This window comes from Taurulus bubalis (assembly GCF_910589615.1).
Source record: "Taurulus bubalis genome assembly, chromosome: 7".
Lineage (NCBI taxonomy): Eukaryota > Metazoa > Chordata > Actinopteri > Perciformes > Cottidae > Taurulus > Taurulus bubalis.
This window is the reverse complement of record NC_136595.1, coordinates 24,423,733-24,447,703: the sequence shown is the minus strand read 5'-3', so window position 1 is coordinate 24,447,703 and position 23,971 is coordinate 24,423,733. Positions and strand designations below refer to the sequence as shown.

Below are 23,971 nucleotides of genomic sequence, written 5' to 3'. Positions count from 1 at the left end.
CATGAAGAGACCCCTCAACCCTTCCACCCCGCTGTGGGCTGGCTGCCGCGTGATGCGTTGTGACTGACGCCAGGAGCCAAAACACCCCCGGCTGCCACCGCTCCGCTCTGCCTTCGGCGCCGGCGTAGAGTGAGAGGGAGTGAAGTCAGTCAGGCAATCTGGCAGCTCGAAAAACTCCAGCTGGGTGCGCTCATCCTCTCTGCTGCCACTCCTCTGGAGCTAGAAAAATACCTCAATTTGAAATCATGCTTTTTCGCCGTTAACCTTGGTGGCGGGTGGCGTTTTTTTTTTTTTTTTGGTGTGTGCTCGCATGTGTGACTGCAAATGGAGAATGAGAATGCAAAAGGAGCAGCTCAGGGACGCCGCCGTTCAGATCTGACTGGGTGTGCTACGAGCATAATCGAGCCCCTATTTCCACAGGATCTTGCTGAGCAGATTCCCATCATAATAAATCTGAATTCAGATCCTCCTCGGTTTGCGGTAATAAAAGCAGAATGACTGCGCTCTGCTAGTTTGTCTCCTCTCTTTGTCCTCTAAGAGGACGAACCTGTTAGATACAGACAGAGAAGTGAAACATTCTCTCAGTGAGGGGGGAAGCAGATTCCTGGCGTCTAATCTGGCGGCGCCTGAATGCTTCATTGTATTAATACCCACATAACCACCACCAGGTGGGTCTTATGCGCAGTCCACACAGAACGGGTCGTATTCCTTCTGACGGCGGCCCTGCCGAGGTCTCCGGCTCCATCCGCCCCTCCCGTCATTTCCCATTTGGTGGCACGGAGAGGTGGCGGTGCTCGATTCTTTATGAAACTCTACGCACCCTCAGGCGCCCTCAGGGGCCTGACAATCAAAACCCAAGATAGAGATTCATCGTGGAAGAAAAAACCCTCCTCTCAGTGAGTCCCTGTCTGGGTTTTTAATGGGGTGACATATGGCTGTGCAGAGGTCTTCTCTCATCGGGTTAACTGAGGCGGCGAAATGAAAATGACCACAATAAAAACAAAAGCAGACGACGAGCAGCTGATGGTTTCATCTGCCGCGCGGCTGTTTGTTTGTTTTACTTTGCAAGTTTTAGTCCTCATTAAGCCAGTCGGTGTGTTCGGCTGCTGTGGGAATAGCAACGATTATTGTAAACCCCCCAATCCAAATATGCAAAGTTATGGAAAGTTGAACGCCAGGAAGAGACCTCAAATATTCTCGGAACAATGCCTCGTGCATATGTGAGCATACTGACCGAACAAATACCTGATTTAAAAAACACGTGTTGTGCACGGGGAACCAGAAAATGGCGTTAACGCGGCACATTTGCTTCCGCCACCCGACTGATCTTCAGAGGAGCTGTGATGTGGGGAAAATATTCATAAAAAACAACAACAACAAAGCTTGTTTTGCAGTTCTGCTGTGGATCTGCCACCAGTACGAGTCAAGAGATCCAGTCATTCATCCGCCATAATGGGAGCTCTGGGTCACGCGAGCTGGAAAATAAAATACAACTGTGATGAGCTAGAGTCGGAATAATCACCAGGTTTTGTTGTGGCAGCAAAGATAATAAAGCATTTTTATGATGCTACAAAAATGCCGGTTGAAGCGAGCTTTTCCGTTATTTTTTTCTGGCTCGCAGCAGAAAATTAAACCCAAACGTTGTCGGTGCATGAGGGTTTACAAACATAGCTGTTTGTTTCATGGACTTTTTACATATATAAATCAACACTTAAATCCCCTAACATTCAACCAGTATTTTTGTTTGAGCTTTTTTGTGTGTGCCTGCTACACATAAAACCCCTCTCTGAATTATTTAATCTCCGTTTCAGTTTAACGGTTTGAGAACCAACAGCACTTTGCGAGCTGGCAAATATTTGCCTTTCATATCGCAGCTCGCCGTGATGTTCAACAACCTTTCCGGGCACGGCGCTCGACTCGGTCCAGGGAGAGACTCGTGAGCCTGCCGCGCATCGCACACAGATGTGTTGACAACCATGAGAGCTTCCGCGAGAGCAAATTAAGCAAGACAAATTCGACATGATGTACGACCTCGCAGCGCACGTCTTGGCTTGCTGGAGACTGATGGCTTCTGTCGACGCGCTGCCTCCCTCCTCCATATTCAGTGTTAACCCCTCCCTCTTCTTAATCTTTACTTCTGTCCTTATCGACTGTTATTCTCTTGGTGCTTAGTCTACATCGCATCAGCTTTGTTACCTGACATTTTGACATTTTCTTGCCTTTGTTGTGTTCCCTGTTACTTTAGCTTCCAGCTTCTAGCCCAGCATAGTTAATTAGTTAGTCTCTAGGCCAGGGGTGTCAAAATAATTTTAGTTAAGGGGCCACATGCTGCCCATTTGATCTCAAGTGGGCTGGACCAGTAAAATCATAGCATAGTAACGCATACATATTTCTCTATGTTTAAATCATTGGTGAAGCCTTTTGGATGATAAAGCCTATTTTAAGGTATTTCTTAAATAAACTAGAAACATAAAGACCAATAATTCAGACATCAGTCCAATGTTTACCTGCCTTGGCTCTCCTCTGCAGATTCCCTCGCAGTTGGGCAACATGTTCAGTAATGTCAGTGCTGCAATCAATTGCGACTGTGGCTCAATGGTTAACATGCCTGTCTTATAATCAGAGGATCGTTGCTTTGAGTGTTACAGGCACCAGAATTAAAAGCAGGCATGTTAGCGGTTACGTGGCCTGGTCTGCAGGCACCATCCTGTCTGCCAATAGGCCCTTTTCACAGCAGGGAATTACAACTTCTGGGTCTATTTCTGGGTCCACTTTTCCCATAGACTCACATGGCAAAGAAACATCTGTTTAGCAGCTTTACTTTCCAGTAAAAACACTTGAATAGCCCTTATTCTAAAACATTAGGTGAGGTTTAAGGGCCCCATTGATGGGAAAGATCCGGGTAATTGTATACTCTGAAGTCAAACTTGTTCTGCCCCGCCTCCAATGCTGTATCCGGTTCTACTTGTACATCCATGGTAAAAACGGATCGCCATTTTCTGTTGGGTTTTGTAGCTAGTCGTGGTTAAACGTTGCGTAATAATGATACTGCCCACCCGGAGAGGTTGACAGGAGATATATGTTTCTAAAACGTTACGTTTCTATGTAAAAATATGTGGATCTAACACTAGCATAGCACGTTAGCACTTCATTAACTGGCATTAGCACTTCTATGCTTCGCTAGCTCCTGAAGGTATACTGCATTTATACACATGCAGCTTTTGCGTTTAAATGATGGTCACAGGGAATAAAGACCTACCCAGCTGTACAGGAACATGGTAACGTGGCTCTGACAGTTTGGCGGTGTAGCAGAAGGGGGCGGGGCTAAACAAAGGGTAAATGATGTTCTTGTTACATTGAGTGAATCACAGCCATGCACTGTACCGTACTGCACTGGCCCACCTGAATGGAACAAAGCCATAATTAATGTTATGAACTACACCTATGTTTAGCCTGCGAAGACCTGTCAAAGTGGCTGCTCTTAAAGGAACCCATCCATATTTGATGCCGGCCCCATTGCCCCAGGGTTACACAACACACTCTAGTAATAGGGAACTCCATTACCCACAATGTGAGATTAGCATCAGCAGCCACAGGACACTGTTTACCCCCTTCGGATATAGAGGCTAATCTGAAGGGGCTGGTTTTGCGTAGGGAGAGTCAGGGAACACATTACTAGCTTTAGCAGCATTGCCGTCCATGTTGGCACCGATAGCGTGAAGATTAGGCAGCCGGAGGTCACAAAGGAAAGCTCTCTGGGACTTTGGATTTTTTGCCGGTGAGATGAGTGAGAGATGAGGCATCGATTACCTTTCTCTGGTCTCTTACCTGTGAGAGGCAATGATGAGATTTTGACGTTTTTGTAATAAACAGGGTTTGCTTTCTATAACTTACTTTCTACATCTTGCGCAGCCCTGAACCTGCACATTTTGAAAGCTGGAATCAGGGGATTGTTTGCTTAAGAAAACTATTACAACTGATCGATAAATCAAAACAGTCATTGCAGCTCCATCATCAACAGACGGACCACAAGAAGGCTCAGTTTGACTGCACCACAGTGTACTTAAGCTCATTTCCAACACTTTGGGTTGCTCTGTTATTCCCCTGGTTAGCCGGATACAAAGAGCCTGTGCTCAGTCAGCACAGAGTGGTGTGTAACGCCGTTTCATCCCACACCACGATGGAGCCCAGTGTCCCTCAAGGCTGTTCTTTAACAAATCCCATTCATTTAATATGCAGCAGCCAATAGCAGAGGATTAGCTTCAGCAGGAGGGTTTGATATGGAAAAATGGAGGAATTACACCATGAAAAGAAAGAAGAAGAGACACTTGGAGACGAGAAGCAGATAGCGGGATGACAGATTAGGCAGTGGATGGATTTAAGGGAAGTGACTTTTTTTTTTTTTTACGTCAGCGACGAGGATCCTGCTGAGGATGGGGATCTCACGGGGGACAGATACGGTTAGACGACAATTGACTGCCTTGTGTTGCACCGCATTGGAGTTCAAGAGGCTATCAAAACATTATGCCAGCGAGAGTCATAACAATGACCGGAAGAGTAATAAAAGACATAAAATCAGGGGGACGGGGAGTGAGGGAGAGTGAGAAAAAGAGAGAGAGAAAGAAAGATGGAAAAAAAATCAATAGACTTCTTATATATGCAGCAGCGAGAATGTGCCCTCTCGCTCCAGACGGCCTATCCAAGGACTCCAACAGCCAGCAGACAAACTGAACATCCATCCACAGACCCAAACTGATAATATGTCCCCGTCTCCATTTATCTCTGTCTTTCCCCCCTGCATCCACAAACACACACACACACACACACACACACACACTGGCTCCTCTCCTCCAAATTTAACACTCTAATTTGGTTGAGGGCTGGCTGCCGTGTCATTGATGCCGCCAGAGCTCTGATCTATCTCGGGCCCGGGACAAGGCTTCGAGTCAAGAAGGCGATAACTCAGAGGCATCCTGTTCCCTGTTTGCCAGAACTGGCTTTGGTAATTTAAAGGCTGGACGGACTGCGTCCAGCCCGCCGTGCTTCGTCAGACCTACGCGCCGGCTTGGCGGCGCTCTGAGCCACCCGGTACAATTCCACGCCCGTTGGGATTCACTGGACTAAGAAACCACTTTTGTAACTTTTCTCGTGGTGTTACAAACTTTCCTAAATGCGGACTTTAGGATTAGACAATATGGAAATTAAGATATGAGTTACTACAAAAAAAAACATAAAAGGAGAGTTGTTTACTTTCTCACAGAGAAGGATTAAGACGTATTCAGTGTGTGTGTGTGTGTGTGACATGTGGGGTGGATTATCGAGGTTTACTCCTGAGCGAGCTTGGCATGCTGGTGCTTCTTCACATACATTTAGTCTTTATGTGTCTGCATATGTCCACCCATCTGTGTGGGTTTAGCTGGAGGCCACAGCGAGGGGGAATTGGAAAGCTGGATGTGGTGTTTTTTTTTTTTTTTTTTACCAGTGTCTTATCACTCTGATATACGGCCAAATAGGACACAGAGGGGCTGAAACTGGGCTGATAACCAACAATGAACGAGGATGGGAAGAAATGCAAAGAAAAAAAAGATAGAGGAACGACGGAAGGATGGGGAAAAGATGGGGAACAACGTGCTCTCTGGAGGCCCGTGGGAATGTGTTAGTGTAGCTTCTGATCATTGATTAAAGATGTTTATGTACTCCCACCTACAGCAGAGTAGAGGACACACTCACCCCTCACACCCTCTCTCTCTCTCTCTCCCCCATTCTTCCCAGAGCTGTCCATCCATCTGCCCTTTCCCTCCTCTCTGTCTCTACCTCTCTGCTGTAATGGGCAGACAACCATTGGTGTAATTTCCATTGTACTATAACTGGCAACTACAAAAGGTCACTCAGAGGGAGCGGGTCTCCTGCTCCTAATCGCTCAACCAGTGCAGGTCCATTCAAATGTCACCGTGCCAGAAGTACCGACGTAGATGAACAGTGCACTCTTGTACTCCTTTTAATTTTGTTTTGTAATTAACATACTGCCGTTCAATCTTTCCGAGAGCTGTAATTACTTCAACCAAAATCTAGCTTTTCTGACAGAGAAATCTGAATTATAGGTTCACTTCATTAATGGATAGACCCACTCCCTTCCGCCTTTACTAGACTGTGGCGCTTGTTTAACTCGTTTTTATACAACCCAACTTTCAATAACGGTCTCTTGATATTCTACTTCACTTTATTGGTTTTGATCGAATGCAAAAACGTTGACATTCAACATAAATGAGGTTTGCAGAAATGTTTTTTTTTTCAGGCGACTGACAGCCTGTCATGCTCCTCAGGAAGCATTGCACACAGCCCTCCACCTGAGCTGAGCCTTTGCACTGTTTTTGGTTTGCGGCTGACTTTTCAACTGGAACCTCGGCTTTATCACAATATTCTCTTTCTGTTTCGAGTACATCTCTCTCCCCTAGGACAATAGTCAACGGGAAAGTGTTCATAAATGACCAAACAATGGAGGCAATGAAGTGTTGAATCAATGTTGATGTCATTTCTAAAAATAGAATAGAGAGCCGTTAATAATGCGGTGCATGTATTCTGAATAGGCTGTCTTCCTCATTGTAAGTTGCCTCATGTAAATGCGGCTCCTGAATGCCTACCAGCTCTGACCTCACCATGTGATTTCAGAAAACGCACTTTCCTGAGCCGGATGACTAATGATCCAAGTCAGAATTTCGAAAATGTATTTTCAAAACCCTGAAAATACCTGAGGATGAATGAGTGGCATTAGTGTGGCAGAGACACGCGATAAATATTGCATTAATCCCAGACAGACGCATCAAACATAAGCAAACACATTTTGGTTGATTGCAAATTCTGACAAGGACGAGAAGATTGGCCCGCAGAATGTAGCATCGTTGTATGTGGTTGTGGTCGCTGTGTTTCTTTTACTCTGTGGTTTTCTGCCACAGTAGCAGGTCCATTAACTATCAAGAGAAATCAATGCGGGTGTGCTGAGGCAAACAGCATGGACAATGCTATTATTGTGAAGTTTGCGGGGAGAGAGAGAGAGAGAGAGATGAACATGGAAAAACTTGAAAACGAGAAAGGAGAAGCGACCGCAGTCAATTACAAGTCCCATCTTGTAGTTTGTGTCTACATTGATTTGTTTGGGGACTCGGATCTCGGCCTCTCGCCAGTTCACCTAATTGCACTCCTTCTGACCCGCTAATTACTTCACTAAGACCTAGTTGGTCTCACCTCGGTGCGCTGCCTCGCTGCCTGGGAGCTGTCTCTCGAAACCAACGTGGGAGGACGGGGAGAGGAGAGAACTCGCCTGGATTAAGAATGCATGATGCGTGTCAGAGCGGCAGAGAAGTGGGGCGATGTAGAATGAAACAACAAGAGACAGGCACAGTAAGGACCTGGAGGTGTATATATTTCAGGTGGTTTGCAGAGGCTGTGGACTCGAGTGGAGGTCGTTCGGCAGCGTTAACGCACTGCTGTCAACGTGCCGTCCGTCACCTCGGGACGGCGACGATGCGAGTGATGTTCCTCGCTCTCGCTGAGTGGCATGTACATAATTAAATAAATCGCTACTGATTAGAGGATCAGTCATCGTCGTGAAGATGACGGTGACAGTGAAGTTCATTCGTCGGGGAGCTCACGTACCTGATGGGACGAGCCCGAAGGCCCAGTTGGGTACGAGGATCCCGAAAGGGTTGCTCGCGTCTTTGCCGTCCTTCGACGCCGGGGCGTTGTGGTCCTCCGTCTTTGGGCTCCCGCTTTTGAAAGGCGTCCACCGGCTCCCAACCACGAAGGAGTCCGACACCGCAGACCTGGATTCCATTTCCGTGGCGCCAACGTTGGAGCCCGACGCGAAAGTGGTCGACTGAGCGGCACCCGCGACGGTTTGCGATCCGTCGCTGGGTGCCGGAGTAGCTGAGCGGTCGGCCGTTGTCTTCTCCCTCTCTTCCTGAACCCACGAAATGGAAATGGACGACTCCTCGGTGGTGGCGCTCTCTGAGGAGATTCCCGTGGCGGTCGTTGTGGTGACGGGATCCGTCCTCGGCGGGTCTCTGGTTGTCAGAAGCTCCGCTGCGGTCACTTCGGAGGTTGTCAGCGCCTCCATAAGGGCTCCGGGTGTGGAAGTGGCCGCCTCCTTCCTGCTGGGCTCTTTGCTGTACTTCGTAAAAACAGGAGTGAAGCCTGAATTTGAAGTACTTTCTGCTCTTCGCGAGGGAGCCGAGGAGAGGTCGTCAGTGGGCCTGTGGACGTAGAGGATCTCCCCCCGGGCTTCCTCTGCTGTGTCTGGCTCCAGGGGCCCCCGAGGTGGGGTGGTGGGCTGTTGCACTAGCTGCCACTGGGACAGAGTAGTGTGCTCTGCCACAGTCACGAGCTCAGTCTGGCTTTGGCCGAGTGAAGACTTTGTTTCCGGGCTGCTTTCGGCTTTCAATCCAAACCCGCCAGGAAAGTTGCTCCCGTCGCTGCTCCCCTCGGTCTCCTTCTCCTCCCCCGATGCGGTTCTGGCAGTCGAGTTAACATCCTCTCCCTCCTGGTCCTTCCCCTGGCCGGAATAGTTGTCCGGGTTGTCCTGTCGAAGGGAAGTGGGCAAGGTCATCACCTCGAGCGGCCCCGCTTTGGCTTCCATGGGCCCCCAGGTGGGGCGTTTGCCCACGTAGGCCACATTTCCCGGGGGGCCTAGTTTAGAGGCGCGCATGGACTTGATGGCCCACCGGAAGCGGCTGCCGGGGGCGGGAGCCGAAGCCGGGCCGCGCCTGGGACCCTGAGGACCGGACACGTCCACGTGCTCACCGGGCGGTGACGTCTGGTTTGGACCCGATGCGGTGAATCCTAACGGGAACAAAGAGACAGAACAGACTAATTAACAGAATTCCATTATGGGGGCGGAGAGGACGGGGGTGGATTTAATTTTATGGATGTAGAATTAGCAATTAAAACTAAAGCCTGGCTTACATGAGCCCCATGTAACTGTTACAGGGAGCTCAGTTTCAGGATGATTACGAAAACAGGAGTCTGCCCGGATCAGCGGTGTGAGCGCTGCCCGGTCGTGTGTGGATCACGTCATGGTTTGTTTTTACTGCAAATTTTCTTCTTTTCTTTTCCCATCTATTTGGGATTCGTGAAGTAAACTCAGGTCTGTTTAGAAAGTGTGTGAAATGGAATAGACAAGTGGGATTATTGTAGCAAAAACTCTCTCAAAGCCTCAATAATTCAAACCAACAGGGAGAAAGCAAGAATATATTGAATTAAATGATATTGTAATACATTTCTAATGATTCGACTGCCAACAGCACTGGCTCTCTCCTTCTTCCTCTCTCCCTCTCAAAACAGCAACCGACACAACAACTATAAGCGTCGACGTCATGCAAACTGGAAAAGGGACAGGAAACTCTGCCTTCTGTTTTTAAAACGGAGCCTTATTTCCCGGGAGATCGTTCCTGGTGGCAGACAGGACTGCATAGAGAAAGCAAGGCCTCATTATTTTAAGGCCGGTACATTGCGCAATCAATCATTCATGATGATGAGTTAAAGCAAAACACCTTGTCTATTGCCTCTTGAGGAATTAGGAGCACATCCATTAGGACGGTGTCCCACCTGTTTATAGAGCGTCATGGAACAAACAATACTATTACTACTATTACGTTTAAAACACAACTTTGAAACTTGAAGCTATTTCTGTTTTCATAACCAAATGAGCAACAACCAAAGACATAAATAAACATCTTTAGGTATTGTGGCTGGACATCAACCCCCATGCTTTTAATACAAATATTGCCAAATATTGACTGTTACATGGGAGGATGAGCACAAACAAAACTGTTCTGACTTTGACACACAATTTATATTCATTAAGGATCCCATCCAACATCTTATCTCCACAATATTTCCTATAAAAGTGTTCCAGTCACTTCTATTTTTAGCATCAAATAATCCCATTAAGAACCGAACTAAATTGGTCCTAAACCTCAACAATAAAACTTTATTTTGCAGATACCTCATTCCATGTGAAACTTTATTTGTTTCCCCAAAGCTGTCTTGCTGCACCGCAACCTCCAAAAATCAGTTGCAATTTGTCTTCATTCCAATGAATAATTTATTTTGTACACATTTTGTTTTACACGCAGAAATGGGATCCTATATTCATTTTAATATTCGATTTTCTCTTCTCAAAAGGAGCTATAGTGACCTTCTATGTGTTAAAACATCAAATATCCCAACAGACGTTTTTTTATTAGGCGTCTAATACAAACATGTGGTTTGTGAAGTTTCTTAAGGACGTCCATATGCAAAAGACCTTCAAAGGGAACTGGGAGTTAGGTTCAATGTCTCTTCTCTCCCTTCGTTCTTTTAGGCTGTAGACTTTTTGATTAACTAAAAGTAGCAGTTCTCTGTAATTTACTGTAAATTGGATGTTTTTGTGGCTTCTTTCCTCGCCAGTGGAGCTGATCAGTGCGGCTACCAAAGCCGCTGGAGTTTTTAGACGAAGATGACGCCAACACACCAACACACCAACACACCAAAGGGATGGAAGGATGTATTCAAAGTAATTTCACACTTCTCTTCCCTGTCCCTGTTTTCTTATTCCCCCGTGGATTCTTTTACCCCAAACAACTTCCCGCAGAATCGTACTTTCCTGCGGTGGGAGAAGCCATGTGGAAAAAAAAAAACCACCACAGCTCTTTCAACGCGATAACTAAATAAATGACTTTCACCGCGACAAGCTCCATCTCAACCTGTTTATTTAAATGAAGTGGCCCAATGTACCTTATCAGTTTACGGCTTTAAACCAGACACTGTCTACACCATCAATAATTCATTCCGTCGGCATGTGTGACTCACGCCTGGTGTGTGTGTGTGTGTGTGTGTGTGTGTGTGACACTGAGAGGCCCCGGCTAGTGTTCCTCTCATCATCATCGCTCAGCTCGGTTCGGCCGTTCCTCAGTTCAGTTAACGGGCCTGAAAAGCACAGCAATGCTGCGGCAATGCAACCCGGCACAACAAATTAACAAATTTCCCCGAGGGGGAAAACATACACGAGTATGTCCATGCATGAAATATTTAAAAAAGATGTGTGTAAATTATTCAGAAGGTCCGCTGTTGCCTTATGCCCGAGTGAGGTTTATGAGCCTGAGGTTCATCTCTAGAAGAACCATGTAGACCGCCGTAATTGCCGTATTAATAACCCAAATAGCTAATTACATACTTTTACTACACACTCCGATGAAAGTGAGAATAATTAAACACATTAATCTGGTGTGATCAGCTACGTAATGACCCGTGTAATAAATAAAATGAGACAATTAGCACTCGGTTTGGATGATTTGAGCGCGGTTTAAGTTCGGCACCGACACTGCAAATCTGTCGGCGGTGGAGCTCGGCGCTGAAATGTGGCAAAGCAAACTTCTAATAAACCCCCGTTCAGACGGTAATTGTGTGCTTCCACTGCGAGTGGTTCTGCTGTGTTGACTCCACTTTACTGGAGTAAACAGGCTGAGAGAATCCCCCGGGTCAGGCGGACATGATATTAAATTGTGAGAGTGGAGGCTGACAATGAGAGAGACACACGGAGCGAGAGCTGGCAGCGAAGCCACCTCTGTTTGCAGATATGGCGTCCAATAAAAAGATTATGTATCTATAAAAAAAAAAAGGCAGAGGAGAAGTTATTGCATGTGAATCATGACATTGAGCACACAGTGTTCCATCACATATATTCAGTGTCTGGGGCTGACGAGACCGGCCGGTTTCCATCAGTCAGTCAAGGTCTTGCATGTCGAGCTCATTCAAATTCTACCGCCGTTTATTGGAGCCGCTTCGCTCCACGAGGAGCTCAAAATCATTCAATAAAATACCCCCAAAATATATTTTGATCCGCAGGGGAGATCATTCAAGTCATCTACATTCAGAGGCCTTTTTTTAATATTGAAAATAATCTTAATCAATGTTTAAATTCCGATGTTTCTTGGATGTGCTCAGAGCTTTTTTGCCCCTCTCTCCATCCTCAATCAAAGAGGCAACGTGGCACCATCAGTTACTAAGCAGCGCGAGATCCAAAGGAAAGCCTGCGGCGTGCAATAACAGAGTTAACTCAGCTCACTGATGCTAGTTTAAGAAGAGACATCAGCTGGGCAGCTTTCCATCCCGGCAACATTAAAGACAGAAAGCGACTCATCCTCGACACCCCGTTTCAACACCTCCCCCCCTTCCTCTTCCCTCTTCCTCGCTCATCCCCCGTTTCCCTCGTTGCTCTTCCTCGCTGCGGTGATCATTACTGCCTACCTTCAGAGAGCCGGGGCATAATTGGCAGAGGCGTAGATGGAGGTGAGAGCGGACGGCGACGCGGCCCAACCTCCGCGTTAATTGGATATGGTGGTGAATAATGCATAAAGCTGGGGGTTTCATTAATACCGTGGTGGTTGGCATCGGATTCCAGGTAGCACAGCGGTGAGTATTTAAATTAATAAAGTCGGCATTCGGTCGGTAAGAAAAGCCTATCAGCTTTATTGAATCATTCTTAGGATGTCTGTGTGAGACTCTTAAGTCTTTTATTGTATCCTCCCCTTAAGCTGCTGCCAAGGATGTGTTATTTGTGGTGGCCATTAAAAGCAGAGCTGCCTCCGTCCACCCAAGGCGGTGCTACACTTTCCTTTTTCCGCTCCTCTCCGGTAAATTTGTCTACTTTGGGCCGACGATCTGATTATGGGCTGGGATTTGGCTTTCCCTTGGTGGTTTTTGGTCCAGCAACCTTACAGTCGGGGGCCGTTCCTCTACTCAGTAGTCTACCTTTATCGCCGTAGTTTACCATGCAGAGGAAGTGATCCGGGGTTTGGTGCCACGGTGCATTTAAGAAGACGTGAGCGGTGACCTTGGTGACCTTTTCTATCCCTGGATGTGTTGTACGGCACCGTTCCTGAGGGTAACTCACTCCACTGGTGATGTTACCTTTCAGGTTCCTCAGCTCACACACACACACACACACACACACACACACACACACACACACACACACACACACACACACACTTGCTCCTCCTCCAAAAAAATGTAACCATCGCGGAAGTGTAGTTCCTCTAATGGCCACCAGATGCCGGCTCCAAAAGCAATTCAATCCTCATAGACCTCTATGTTAAAATGCCCAACTTTATAGCAGAAATAAACATGTTTACAACCTTCGTAATATTCACATTTATGACAACTGTACAGGGTGAATTTTTAAATAGCAAAGGTTGCTAATTGCTAGCTGTCTCCTCAGCTCCCCTGATGATCCACGTCTTTATGGATTAGCGTTGGAAGGCGTCGGCACTGTGAGATGGCGACGGCAGGAGACGCCCACATGGTCTTCTATGGTCTGAACACAGACTTCTTAAAACCTTTGCTTTGTTTTGCTCATCTGTTTCATTTATTCTGCACAGCTAATGCCAGTCATTGTTTTAATTTCTGACTTCTCAGATTTCTAAAAATGAGCCGTAATTTGTGATGTAGCTCTGCTTTAAGACGAACATTACGAGCAAACCTTTTACTGCAAAGTAGATCCAAATTCCAGCTTAGCTCTTTCTGACAGCCTGTTCTGTAAACAAAGCACTCTGTCGATATACGAGTATGAGAATGAGGTCCCCACTCCTACATGTTGCATTACTGTATGTGGCATGGCCCTTTTGTTTGTTTGCAATTACAGTTTAATTAAATCTACAGCGCTACTTCAAATTGCCCTGCGGAGGAATAACTCATGGCATGCTCCAGGGAAAAGCAGAGAGAGTGCAATCGAGAGACTGAGACTGTTTAAAAAAGCACGACATGAACGGATCTTATAATTCCCAGCGACATTTACGGTAAACGCATGAGGCCTCTATTTGAAATAGAACCGTTTCAATTCACCCTCATTTCTATTTCAATTTCATACTCGGTTATTAGTTTAAAAAGTGAATTAAAATACACATACAAAGATGAAAACGCGGAGCTCATACCGTTGGATGGCGGGTCGTCGGCAGACGTGCTGGAGGCTCCTTCTCCCGGCTGGGTGGAGGTGTCATTTTGCCCCGGGCTTTGGACTGCAGGCACCAATCGAATCAGCGGCGTCACCTCTTTCTCCTGCTCGGACAGACCTTCCTCTGGATTCTGTAGTCCACTGGTAGGAGTCCTGAAGGAGAAACTGCCACTCCTGTGCTCCATGATGGCATTGTCCACGCTGCCCTTGTTCCCACTGGGTTTCGGTAAACTCAGGTTTCTGCTGGACGCTTCTCCCTGCGTCTGGTTCTCCCCTGCTGTTTCCTCGGCAAACGGCGGCCCCGTTTCTGTCTCCTCCGCCTCCTCACCCCCTCTCCAGTACCTGAAGGGCTTCATCAGAGTGTTGACAAACTCAGCCAACACACTGTTACTAGTCTGCGACTGGGGAGTGGAAGAGGCCATGGATGATAATGTCGGGGACGATCCAAAATAGCCGCCATCTTCTTCTTCGTGAGCTGAGCCTCCGTGGCTCTCCAGGATGTCCAGGTCAGTGAGGCCCACGGCGTTGCTCGTCTTTGTGTCATCAGACTCCTCCGGTTTCCCCCCCCAGTCCTCCTCCGGCCTGAGGTGGATGACGACGTGCTCTTCAGAGATCTCGGAGGAGTTGGAGTGGACTCCTGCGTTGTCCGAGTCAACAAAGCCGGTCCAGTTGGACGTCTTGGGGAAAGGGTCGCCGCGCTGGTCTTCAAGGACTGAGGAGACGGGCTCTGCTGCGGGGTCGGGGTCCTGGTACAAAGCCTGTGCCTCTGCAGCCTGGACCCCTGCCGGCTGGAGGGCTGCAACACAACATCAAGCGACATTTCACCAAAAGAAACATCACTTTTTTTCCCCCACTTGACCTGTTTTATCTGCTGCCGCTGCACAACACAGAGCCTCGCTTTCCCTCTCTCCTCCCACTGCGGTGAACCTGTTATTGCTACTCCAACAAGATTAAATCCAGGGCATGCTGCTCGGCAATAGACTGACAAAGTTTTACAACGGCTCGGATTATTCAACCACAAAATCCAATCGCTTTCAAATGAACAAACACGCAGCTATTGTGTTCATGCCATATTAATGAGATTGCATCGACAATATTATCTACATGAACCAAATTCACTCTATCAAACAAAACATATTATCGTTTTCATCAACGCTTACTTATCTGAAAGACAGCATTTGTTTTAAATATTAATGCCAACGTGCACGCGGCTTGGTTGATGCAGTGTGGAGGTTCATCCATCAGCTGTTTGTTTTGACAAATGCTCCGCTGCTCGGCTCACATGCTGTTCCTGTTTACTTAAAAATGATTGGGTTATGTAGATGTTTCGCTTCGATGAAAATTTCATAAGCTGACATTGTGAGGGATGAAAATGTCATTTATTTTTTCCCCCCTATGTGTGGAAATGCAATCGTGAAACATCAGTCTGTAGTGCGACCAATGGCAGCCAGAAAAATGAAAACAAGCTCCAGACGAAGAATCATAGGCTGGATCATCTACAAAGTATAATATTAGTGGACAGAATGTGGTGTAAGTGTGGTGTAAAGTCCATCCAAAGTGAAGACGAAACTATACTAACTCCAGTCTCAGTTGGCTCATGATCAAAGGTCAGACACAGAGCCACTAATTCATGCTCTCTCCATCTATCTCTCAGGCTTCACTTCACACAAGCCCTTAACTCCACCAGGGAACACAAACCTCGCACAATCTCTTCGCAGCTACTTCATGTGTGACACAAACATGTCGGCGCTAATTAAAAAAGCCAGAAGTAGAGCCCTCGGACCCCTGTGTCGTTGTCGCCATGGCAATTACCACAATGACGGCCTCACCTCGGTAGCAGAAGGCGTCGTACAGGGCCGTGGTGTCGGGGAAGCCGGTGCGGTTGGCGTTGTTGTAGACGGTCCGCACCCCGGGCTCGTCTCCGCCGCAGTTTCTCCGCGGCACGTTGATGGGGTAGCGGGCGCTGCCGTCGGCGAGCCAGCCGGGGTCGCACTGGTCCAGGCCGGCCTGCCAGGCGAGGTAGAGCTGCCCGACGGTGGCCAGCTGGGCGCCCAGGGAGTGGCAGTGGGTGGAGGCCGTGGCCAGGCTCAACTTCTCCGGCATGGAGGAGTGGAAGACTTCACCTGGAGAAGGAGAGGAGAGACGAGGAGTTCAGTTTGAGGGCATTTCAGACCTCAGACTACGTCTTTATTGATAGTATAGGTTTTGGAGAGTTTGTTTTGCGGTTTGTTTGGTTGTACAAAGTGATGAAGCTACGTTTAAGGTTCAAGGTTCAAGGTTTTTAATTTTGCCATTTGTGCCTAGACCAACAGTCCAGGAATGTTTTGTCCAGGGCTCTCTGAGTCAGTTTTGAAAATAAAAACAAAAAAATATAAAATATGAAAACACTATACATACGGTATATGTACAAAAGGTGGTGTTGTGTGTGTGTTTTTTTTAAATAGACTAGGTATAAACGTTTGTCTGTCTGTCTGTGTCTTCATTTACTTTAAAGACATTACATTTCATACATTTTCCTTTTCTTCTTTTGTCAACTTTGTCAAAGCAATAAGAGGCACAGTCTTGAAGTAGTGTGATCAAAACATATTTTTACTTTCTATGCATGAGAATTCATTGATTTTTTTGCATGAAAGTAATAAAAAAAGTGATTCAAAGGACGGACTATATCAAGACAGTTCTTTGAATTCAAAGCAGATGCAAAGAGGAATCTAAGAGGAAGGCTGGTACACTGAAACTGAAGGAGAAGAAGAAGCAATAGTGATGCAAAAATAGGACCAGAGCAAGTCACACAGAAGGAGTTCAAGAGGACCACTGTTTCTGAGCAGCACAGATAAAATGTGATCGGAGGATCCACTGGCACTTCAGTGTGTGATGAAAAACATATGAGCTGCAGGAGTGGACAGTGGGAATGAGGAGCAGAGAACAGATGAAGTTCGATCTGGGGATCCAGGAGAATCAAGGTAAACGTAAATAATGGTGGCGGTGATGTAATGAACTGGGATGTGGAAGGTAAAGGGGTGAAGATGCGAACCCGAACGAAAAAAAAGGCAGAATGGTGTTAGGATAGGCCGTATATAAGAAGTGGACGTCGTCACCATGACGTCACCTATTAGTTCGTGGACTGTGGTTTTGAAGCATCGAGTTCGGCTTTTTGTCTCTCGCTATTTTTTTAGGGGGTGGAGCTAAGAACAACCCAAATCTGATGAAGGCATTTATAAGTTAACTTAACTTTCATGACCTGAGAACTCAATGTGAAAGGGTTGAAAACATGAACCACTCCCAGACCGACAACGCTGCGGTAGCGACATGCCAATCAAAATGTAGCCCCGCCCCTAAAGCCCTTGCTTTATGGTCTGTTTGACTCTAAATGACCATAATTTACTAAATGAACATCATGCTGTATTGAGAGATTGAGACATAAACTCATGTTTACAATGTTTACTGAGGGAATAAATCAAGAGAGAAGTAGAGTCATTTTCCCATAGACTTCTATACAATCTGACTTCTTTTTGCAACTGGAGCAGTCGCCCCCTGCTACTTTTCGAACCTGGAGGCTAATCAATACTGATGTATGATAGAATACTAAATTAATTATGACTGTGAACATTTTAATAAAATTAGCCAAAATTAAACGTCTGATACAGTAAACCAAACCATGCAGAGAGAGAGAAAAGGAACATGATTTTGTGTTTGACAACAGAGATAATGAATTGAGCTTTTCCTTGTTGTTATTTATTTATTTATTTTACAGAATAAGAGCTAAAACACCAGCTATGTGTCAGCTGAGTTTGATTAAAGACAATTATCTTCTGATTGTTCAATCAGGTTGATGATGTCCCTGAATGAAATTGTCATCTTCTGGATACAAAGTCTACAGGTGGTCATGCAATCTTTTCTGCTCAGCAACTCAGGCGGGCTGTTCGTACCTATAATAGCTCTGGTACTGTAACTACTACTATTATGCTTAATAACAGTTGTGGACGTACCAGCTCACAGCAAGTGACCCAGAAAGACTAACCCCTGCAGCGTGTCTGATTGTGTTCAAAAAGCCTGCTGCGCTTCTGATTGTTCACTGGAATATGCAAATATCACAAACCCCTCACAGTATTTCAGTTTGTCCACTGTCGCGGACTTGATGATAATGTGAATGCAGAATACGTGCAGCGCGGATGTCTGGCCTTTAGGCTGTGACACCCCCCCCAAAAAGGAAACCGCAAAAAGGTCAACACAGCGGGATGTGGGGAGTGATAATAATAATTTTCGCTCCAGGAACCTAAATTCAGAGTCTGAAGGTGCATGCTGGGGGCAGAGGTTGGGTTCATGAGGTGCTACAGTCTAATAGCATCAGTGGCAGGAGTGACAGCAGGTGATGGCCATAATAGATGGTCTTACACTGCCATAATAGAAAGCGGGCGTTGGATATACTAGTGCAGGGCCTGTTGGGGTACGTGGCCGTTCTCAAGAACCTCATTGCTCGTTTGCCCCCACGGAAGTAAAGAAATTTCCCTGCGGGACAATAAAGTACATCTTATCTTATCTTGTAATGTTAGCAATTTCCAGCATCCAGCAGCAAACAGGAACTGCAGTCAACAAGCCACGTCTTGTAAAAATGCCCGACGCAGATGCCATGGCCTGAAGCCCCGCCCCCGCACACAGCGCTATCTAAACTGCACCAACGTTGACACTGCACGTCCCGGGGTCCCCAGCAATACACCCGCCGAGTGCGTAGTGGATCGAATGGACACACACACATCCACACACACACACACACACACACACACACACAGACAGAGGCTCGCTTGCTTTACAGTGGGGAGTATGCCATGTACGAGTGGCAAAGGAGCAAAAGCCAACCAGAAACTTTGAGTTCACCCTAAACAATAAACAGTGCAACACTACATGGAGGAACGGAGGCCTCCAGTTATGTGGACATTGATGAGATTGAATAAAGAGTTCCATCTTCCTCAACCAAAAGTAGTTGTAAATCCATAACCTTTAGATTTAGTGGAGTTTAAAAGGATATGAGCCCCATCCCTTTTAGTTACGCTAGCACAGCAGTGTATAATGACAGTGGTGGCAGATGTTCCACGTTAGAAACAATGGACATTGTGCTAAAAGAAAGAGGCTAAAGCTACGTGTCAGTGGACCCAACGCAGGACGAAACCCAAAATGCATTGGCCGAAAGCTCCCGCCGCCTACCTTGAAGCTGTTTGGCAAAGCAGTAGACATCAAACAGCTCATCGGGGGACTTATCGCCGTAGTTACGGACTCCAGGTGAGTCCTCGCGATCGCCATAGCAACCGGGTCTAGGCGACTGGATGGGATACCTATTGGAGAGACGGAGGAAGGAGAGTGTGAGCGAGGGAAACAGAAAAGGGAGATTAATATAGCCCGGCCATGAAAAAGGCAGCCGCAGACAGACTCGGCTCCCCGTGGACGACACACACACACGCACACACACACACGCACACACACACACACACAGAAGGAGATGAAAACTGAGCTACACTTTTATCATTTCCTGCCCGGAATGCAATGAGTTTAAATTTAAGGTAATCTCCCTCCCAGAGATTACCCAAAATGCATTACCCAATGAATAACAAGAATAAACACACACATTCCCACCTGAAACTGGCTGAAATGCCAACGCGAGTTATACAGTAACATTCATTACATTCACAAGAACCTCAGGAAGCACTTCAATTGATACAGTATCTTGCTTCCTGTAATTATTCTGCCCAAAGTGCGAGTTTCACGGAAAAGAACGACCCCATCCTATCGCTTCACTTGAAATTGTTTTTCGAAAGGTGTTTAATGCTCTTGTAAATATAAGATTTCCAGTAGAGAGAGAGAGAGAGAGAGAGACCGAGAGAGAAACGGAAGTGTGAGGTAGGAATACAAGGAGAGGTTGAAAAGAATCAGGAATTCCTTCAGAGGCTCGGCGTGCCTGTCGGGGCGGAGAAAACAGCGATCTATATTCCGGCTCCAACTGAGCAATTATTCCACGAGAACATTGATTCAAGCAGCAGAGGCAAAGAGGCTGATTAAAAGATTACGCTGGGCACACGGGGACTTGTGAAGTGCTAGGAACAGACACAACAGCACATGCCGTAAGATGCACATCCGGCCTCTCAAACAAGAGGACCGGGCCTTGTAATGTTTCTGGTTTCAAGCCTCTTTCCTTTCTGCTTGGCGGGGCAGATGAAGCTGATGGTTGATGTCTGTATTTTTTTCTTTCTCCAGCGCATTAATTGGACGCATTCCTCCTGGCTGATGTGCAGCCGGGGCCTCCTGGATCTGGACCAATTAGATAACTCCCGAAGCGAAAACAAAAGGGAGCGTAGGACGGAAGGAGGTGAAAAAGAAATGGGAAGAAGGAAGCGGCGCCGCGGGAAGGCTGTGAGAAACTGTCGGAAGGAGAAAACAGTCAATCTGCTTGAGCAACAGCGATTTGAAATGTAGATGCGGGGAACAGCGTTGAGAGACGAGCTCTGACTGGTAATGCTACAAGGGACTTTATGGAAGGTGGCAGACTGAAGCACACGAGGCAGCCTGACAGACAGCTCCGAGGGGGCAGCTGTAGTTAACTGCCTTTCCAGTGTGCAAACAAGCAATTAGGTCCAATTATGTAGCACAATTTTGTGTTCATAAAAACTCCAAACAGATCTAAATGGCTCGCACGTTGCCATGCTTCACACTTCTACAGAGCACGTCCTCCGTTTTCAGACGTATTTATTTCAGCGGCAGAGTGCATTTATTGCTTGTACAATGTTTGATCATGTGGCAAATTCTAAAAAAAAATATCCGGCTGAAACAACTGACTGATGGAGGTTTTAAAAGAGCTGCCAGCAAACCTTGCTACTCTCAGCCCACGACTGCTAACTACTATCCGGAGCAGGATATACTAAGATGCAGCTGCAATGTTTGGGATAATAAGCGCACTATAAGAATGCATGTTCTGCCCCCTGGATCTCAGATTGTGTTGCCTTCTCAGCTACCATTTAAGCAAAGGAGCAGTAACCATAGTGACAGTAAAGAGTGTCCTCTAATAAGAGTTAATCCAATTGCAACCAACTATACATTTAGCTTTTTTGGACCTGTGGAAGGAAGCTCAGTTCCTCACCGTACAGTCTGGTCAGACAGCCAGCCGGCGTCGCAGTTGTCATATCCGTCGGCGAAGGTGGCCTGCAGCTGGGCCGGCGTCGCGATGACGGCCGAGTTCTCCACACACACTCTCATGGCGTCGGCGAAGGTCAGGGCGTACCGGTCATGGGGGGCCCGGTAGTGAAACACCACACCTGGAAGCGAATTGTGAGAGCATGTCAGGGAGGAAAAAAAAACAACCACGTGGATGCACGACCTCTGCGAGCCTCTAGGGGTCACGGGAATATGTATGAAGTGCGACCTCGCGGCGTTTAAAACGCAATCGTGCAAGACGCTGTTCCGTCTGCGTCGGAGGGAAACAAACATTTCAGGTTCAGCAACCCGCGCGCGTGAATCTCATTTGCATCCGAGAGTCGGTGGGCTTATCGTTGGAGGGAAGAGACGTTGCCCTTGGATACAGTGTATGACAAACAGCGGCGATGTCTATTTTGCTGCTTTACCAGTGCACACACACACACACACAATGTCACCCTGCTAGCCACCGACGCCTGCCGCCGCACTCGTGATGGAAAGACAAAGAAGGTAGAAATAGAGATACGCCGAATTCGAGGAGACGCCTGTATTATATGCTTCACATATTGAACCACGGAGGCAGAAGAATGGGGAGACAGGAATGCAAAAAGAGTAGCAAAAAAATAAATCAACTGGGAATAAAGTGAGACACAATTCTCTTTGCTGTGAAAGGGGCATATATTTCATTTAAATGGGACAGGATTAGCTTCAGAAGTGTCCATCTTGCGCTGCCTCACCTCCCACCTGTGCCTGCCATTCACGCAGCGCTGCTCCCCACGAGGAGCATCCGGCGACATGAAAGCCGATGGGCGTCTGGCCGCTAACACGGGTCCTTTATCTTCGCTGGCTTTGTCTGGGAGAGTGACAGAGAGATTCCTGCGAGATGGAGGCCTGCATGGCAATTTGGGCATTAGCACTCCGGGCTGCGGCCGCTTATACAAAGCAGGACCTGGACCGCAAAACCAGCAGCCCATGGAGCCGCTCTGTCGCTGTGGTGTTATTCTCCTCTGCACTAAAACGTGGTGCAGAAATCCTCTGGTTTTTTTTTTGCTCTGTTTCTTTTCTCCTAATTTTTCAGTTTCCATCCACTCTCCTTGGAGGTTAGTGGAATCTGGTCCAAACGGGAGATGCAAAGCTCGCTGGCTAATACGTACACTTGAGACAAATGGGTCTCCTCTCAGTATGGGGAACCCAGTCTTATTCCACATGAAGGTTGAGCCCCGTATGCCTCTATTTTTACCCTCTGCGTCTTCACACGTTCCCACAGACAGCCTCCACAGGGAGGAACCATTTGTAGGCCCTATGCTTGTTGAATGTGCGCTGCCCCCATTGTAGCACTGTTGAGCAGTTGGGTTCCCTTGGCAATATTGGTTCGTACACTACATTGATATAGTATAAGCTTTACTCTGTTTCAAGTCAAAGCAGGGCTAGGGTAATGGATTTGTGAGAACATTTGCTGTGTCTCAATTTGCATTCTTCAATACTTACACTTGCTACTTGTGTCGGTGCATTTACACTGTCAGGTCTGGCATAATGCAGTTCACTGTGAGTACCCTGAAGGGTGTATTTTCCACCATGCATTAAACAGGGGCCACAGACAAGCAAGTAAAAGCAAAATCACATTCAATTTTATTCACTTTTAATACGATTGTCAAGTGAGCAAACAAGCCGGGAAATATTTTTGCAGGCGACAATTGCTGTCGAATGTTGGCGGTTAAGCTCTCTCTGAATGCAATTTAATATGAAGAAGAAGAAGAAGAAGGTATGCTCGTGATTTGAATCAACAAATCTATTGTTAACTACCTATACTGCACAAATCAAATCACAACTGACATGTAAAACAAGCAAATAAAGTGCAAAAAACTACCTTGAAGTTAAACGATTACTATATGCTTTTCACCACGGTACCATCAATATGTCCAAACCGCTATAAACGGCACAGTCCAGTAATTGGTGCGACACAGCCGATTGACCGGTCAATATGTGCCACGAGAAAGAAAATAAAATGGAGACTAAACAGGGAGCGAGTAAGACAGAGGCAGCAGGGGAGAAATTACGAAAGAGATGGCAAGAGAGGAAGGACATCTCGTCGAGGCTTAGGCACACACACATTGCTCTATGAGAAGAGCAGTGTGGATTAATATGATATTGATATAGCCGGGCAGTATCAATACCTGCTAATTAATACTTTAAGCACTCAGTAGAATTAGTGTGAGGACGGCTGTGGTCTGCCGTGTAGCGTGACTGCCAATTAAGACTAAGCCCTGGAGATGGCGAGTCCTCGCCAGCTACGTAATTGGTTTCTCTCTGAAGGAGTGGTTTTCATAGCGCGCTAATCGATTGGCCAAGAGGGGGAGGGATGCAGGGTCTCCATAGCATCATGACAGGGGCCCCTGCTGACTGGATGTCGGGCTGCTCTTATGGAGAAAGATGAGGTGATCCACTTGTTTAAGAAAATTAGACAGCCTCCTTGTTGAAAAACTGGAATTATAAAGGCCTCGTTCCCACAAGCTGATGCATTCCTGCATGTGAGCTGTACGCAGGGAAATGAGTGGAGACTATCTGGGTTACTCTCAATGACGGACGATTCATCTATTGTAGAGTGCTGTGTGAAATAATAAGGCTACTGGGCCTTTGGAGCTGATGTTAGCACTTAGCATGGATTTGTGCATAGTGTATGGTGGATAATGCCTTGTGTCATCCCTGTGAGTCATTATAATAATAATAGCTTATTATCAAAAATAGTGAGTGACCTGGGAACGATCTGATGAAAGCGCTGCAGCTGAAATACCCTGACAACATAATTAT

General features: G+C 46.7%; 1 protein-coding gene across 1 annotated transcript in view; it reads right to left on the bottom strand.

Moving 5' to 3' along the window:
* The window catches only part of ncanb (neurocan b), a gene marked incomplete at its 3' end in the record, with an annotated part of 105,001 nt that overhangs the window by 65,454 nt on the left and 15,576 nt on the right, over nt 1-23,971 (bottom strand). The window contains exons 4-8 of the mRNA XM_079220826.1: nt 21,111-21,285; nt 19,187-19,314; nt 15,817-16,110; nt 13,968-14,783; nt 7,654-8,835 (exon numbers count right to left, since the gene is read on the bottom strand). Coding sequence (XP_079076952.1) covers nt 7,654-8,835; nt 13,968-14,783; nt 15,817-16,110; nt 19,187-19,314; nt 21,111-21,285 — 2,595 coding nt within the window. The remainder of the gene's footprint in view (nt 1-7,653; nt 8,836-13,967; nt 14,784-15,816; nt 16,111-19,186; nt 19,315-21,110; nt 21,286-23,971) is intronic.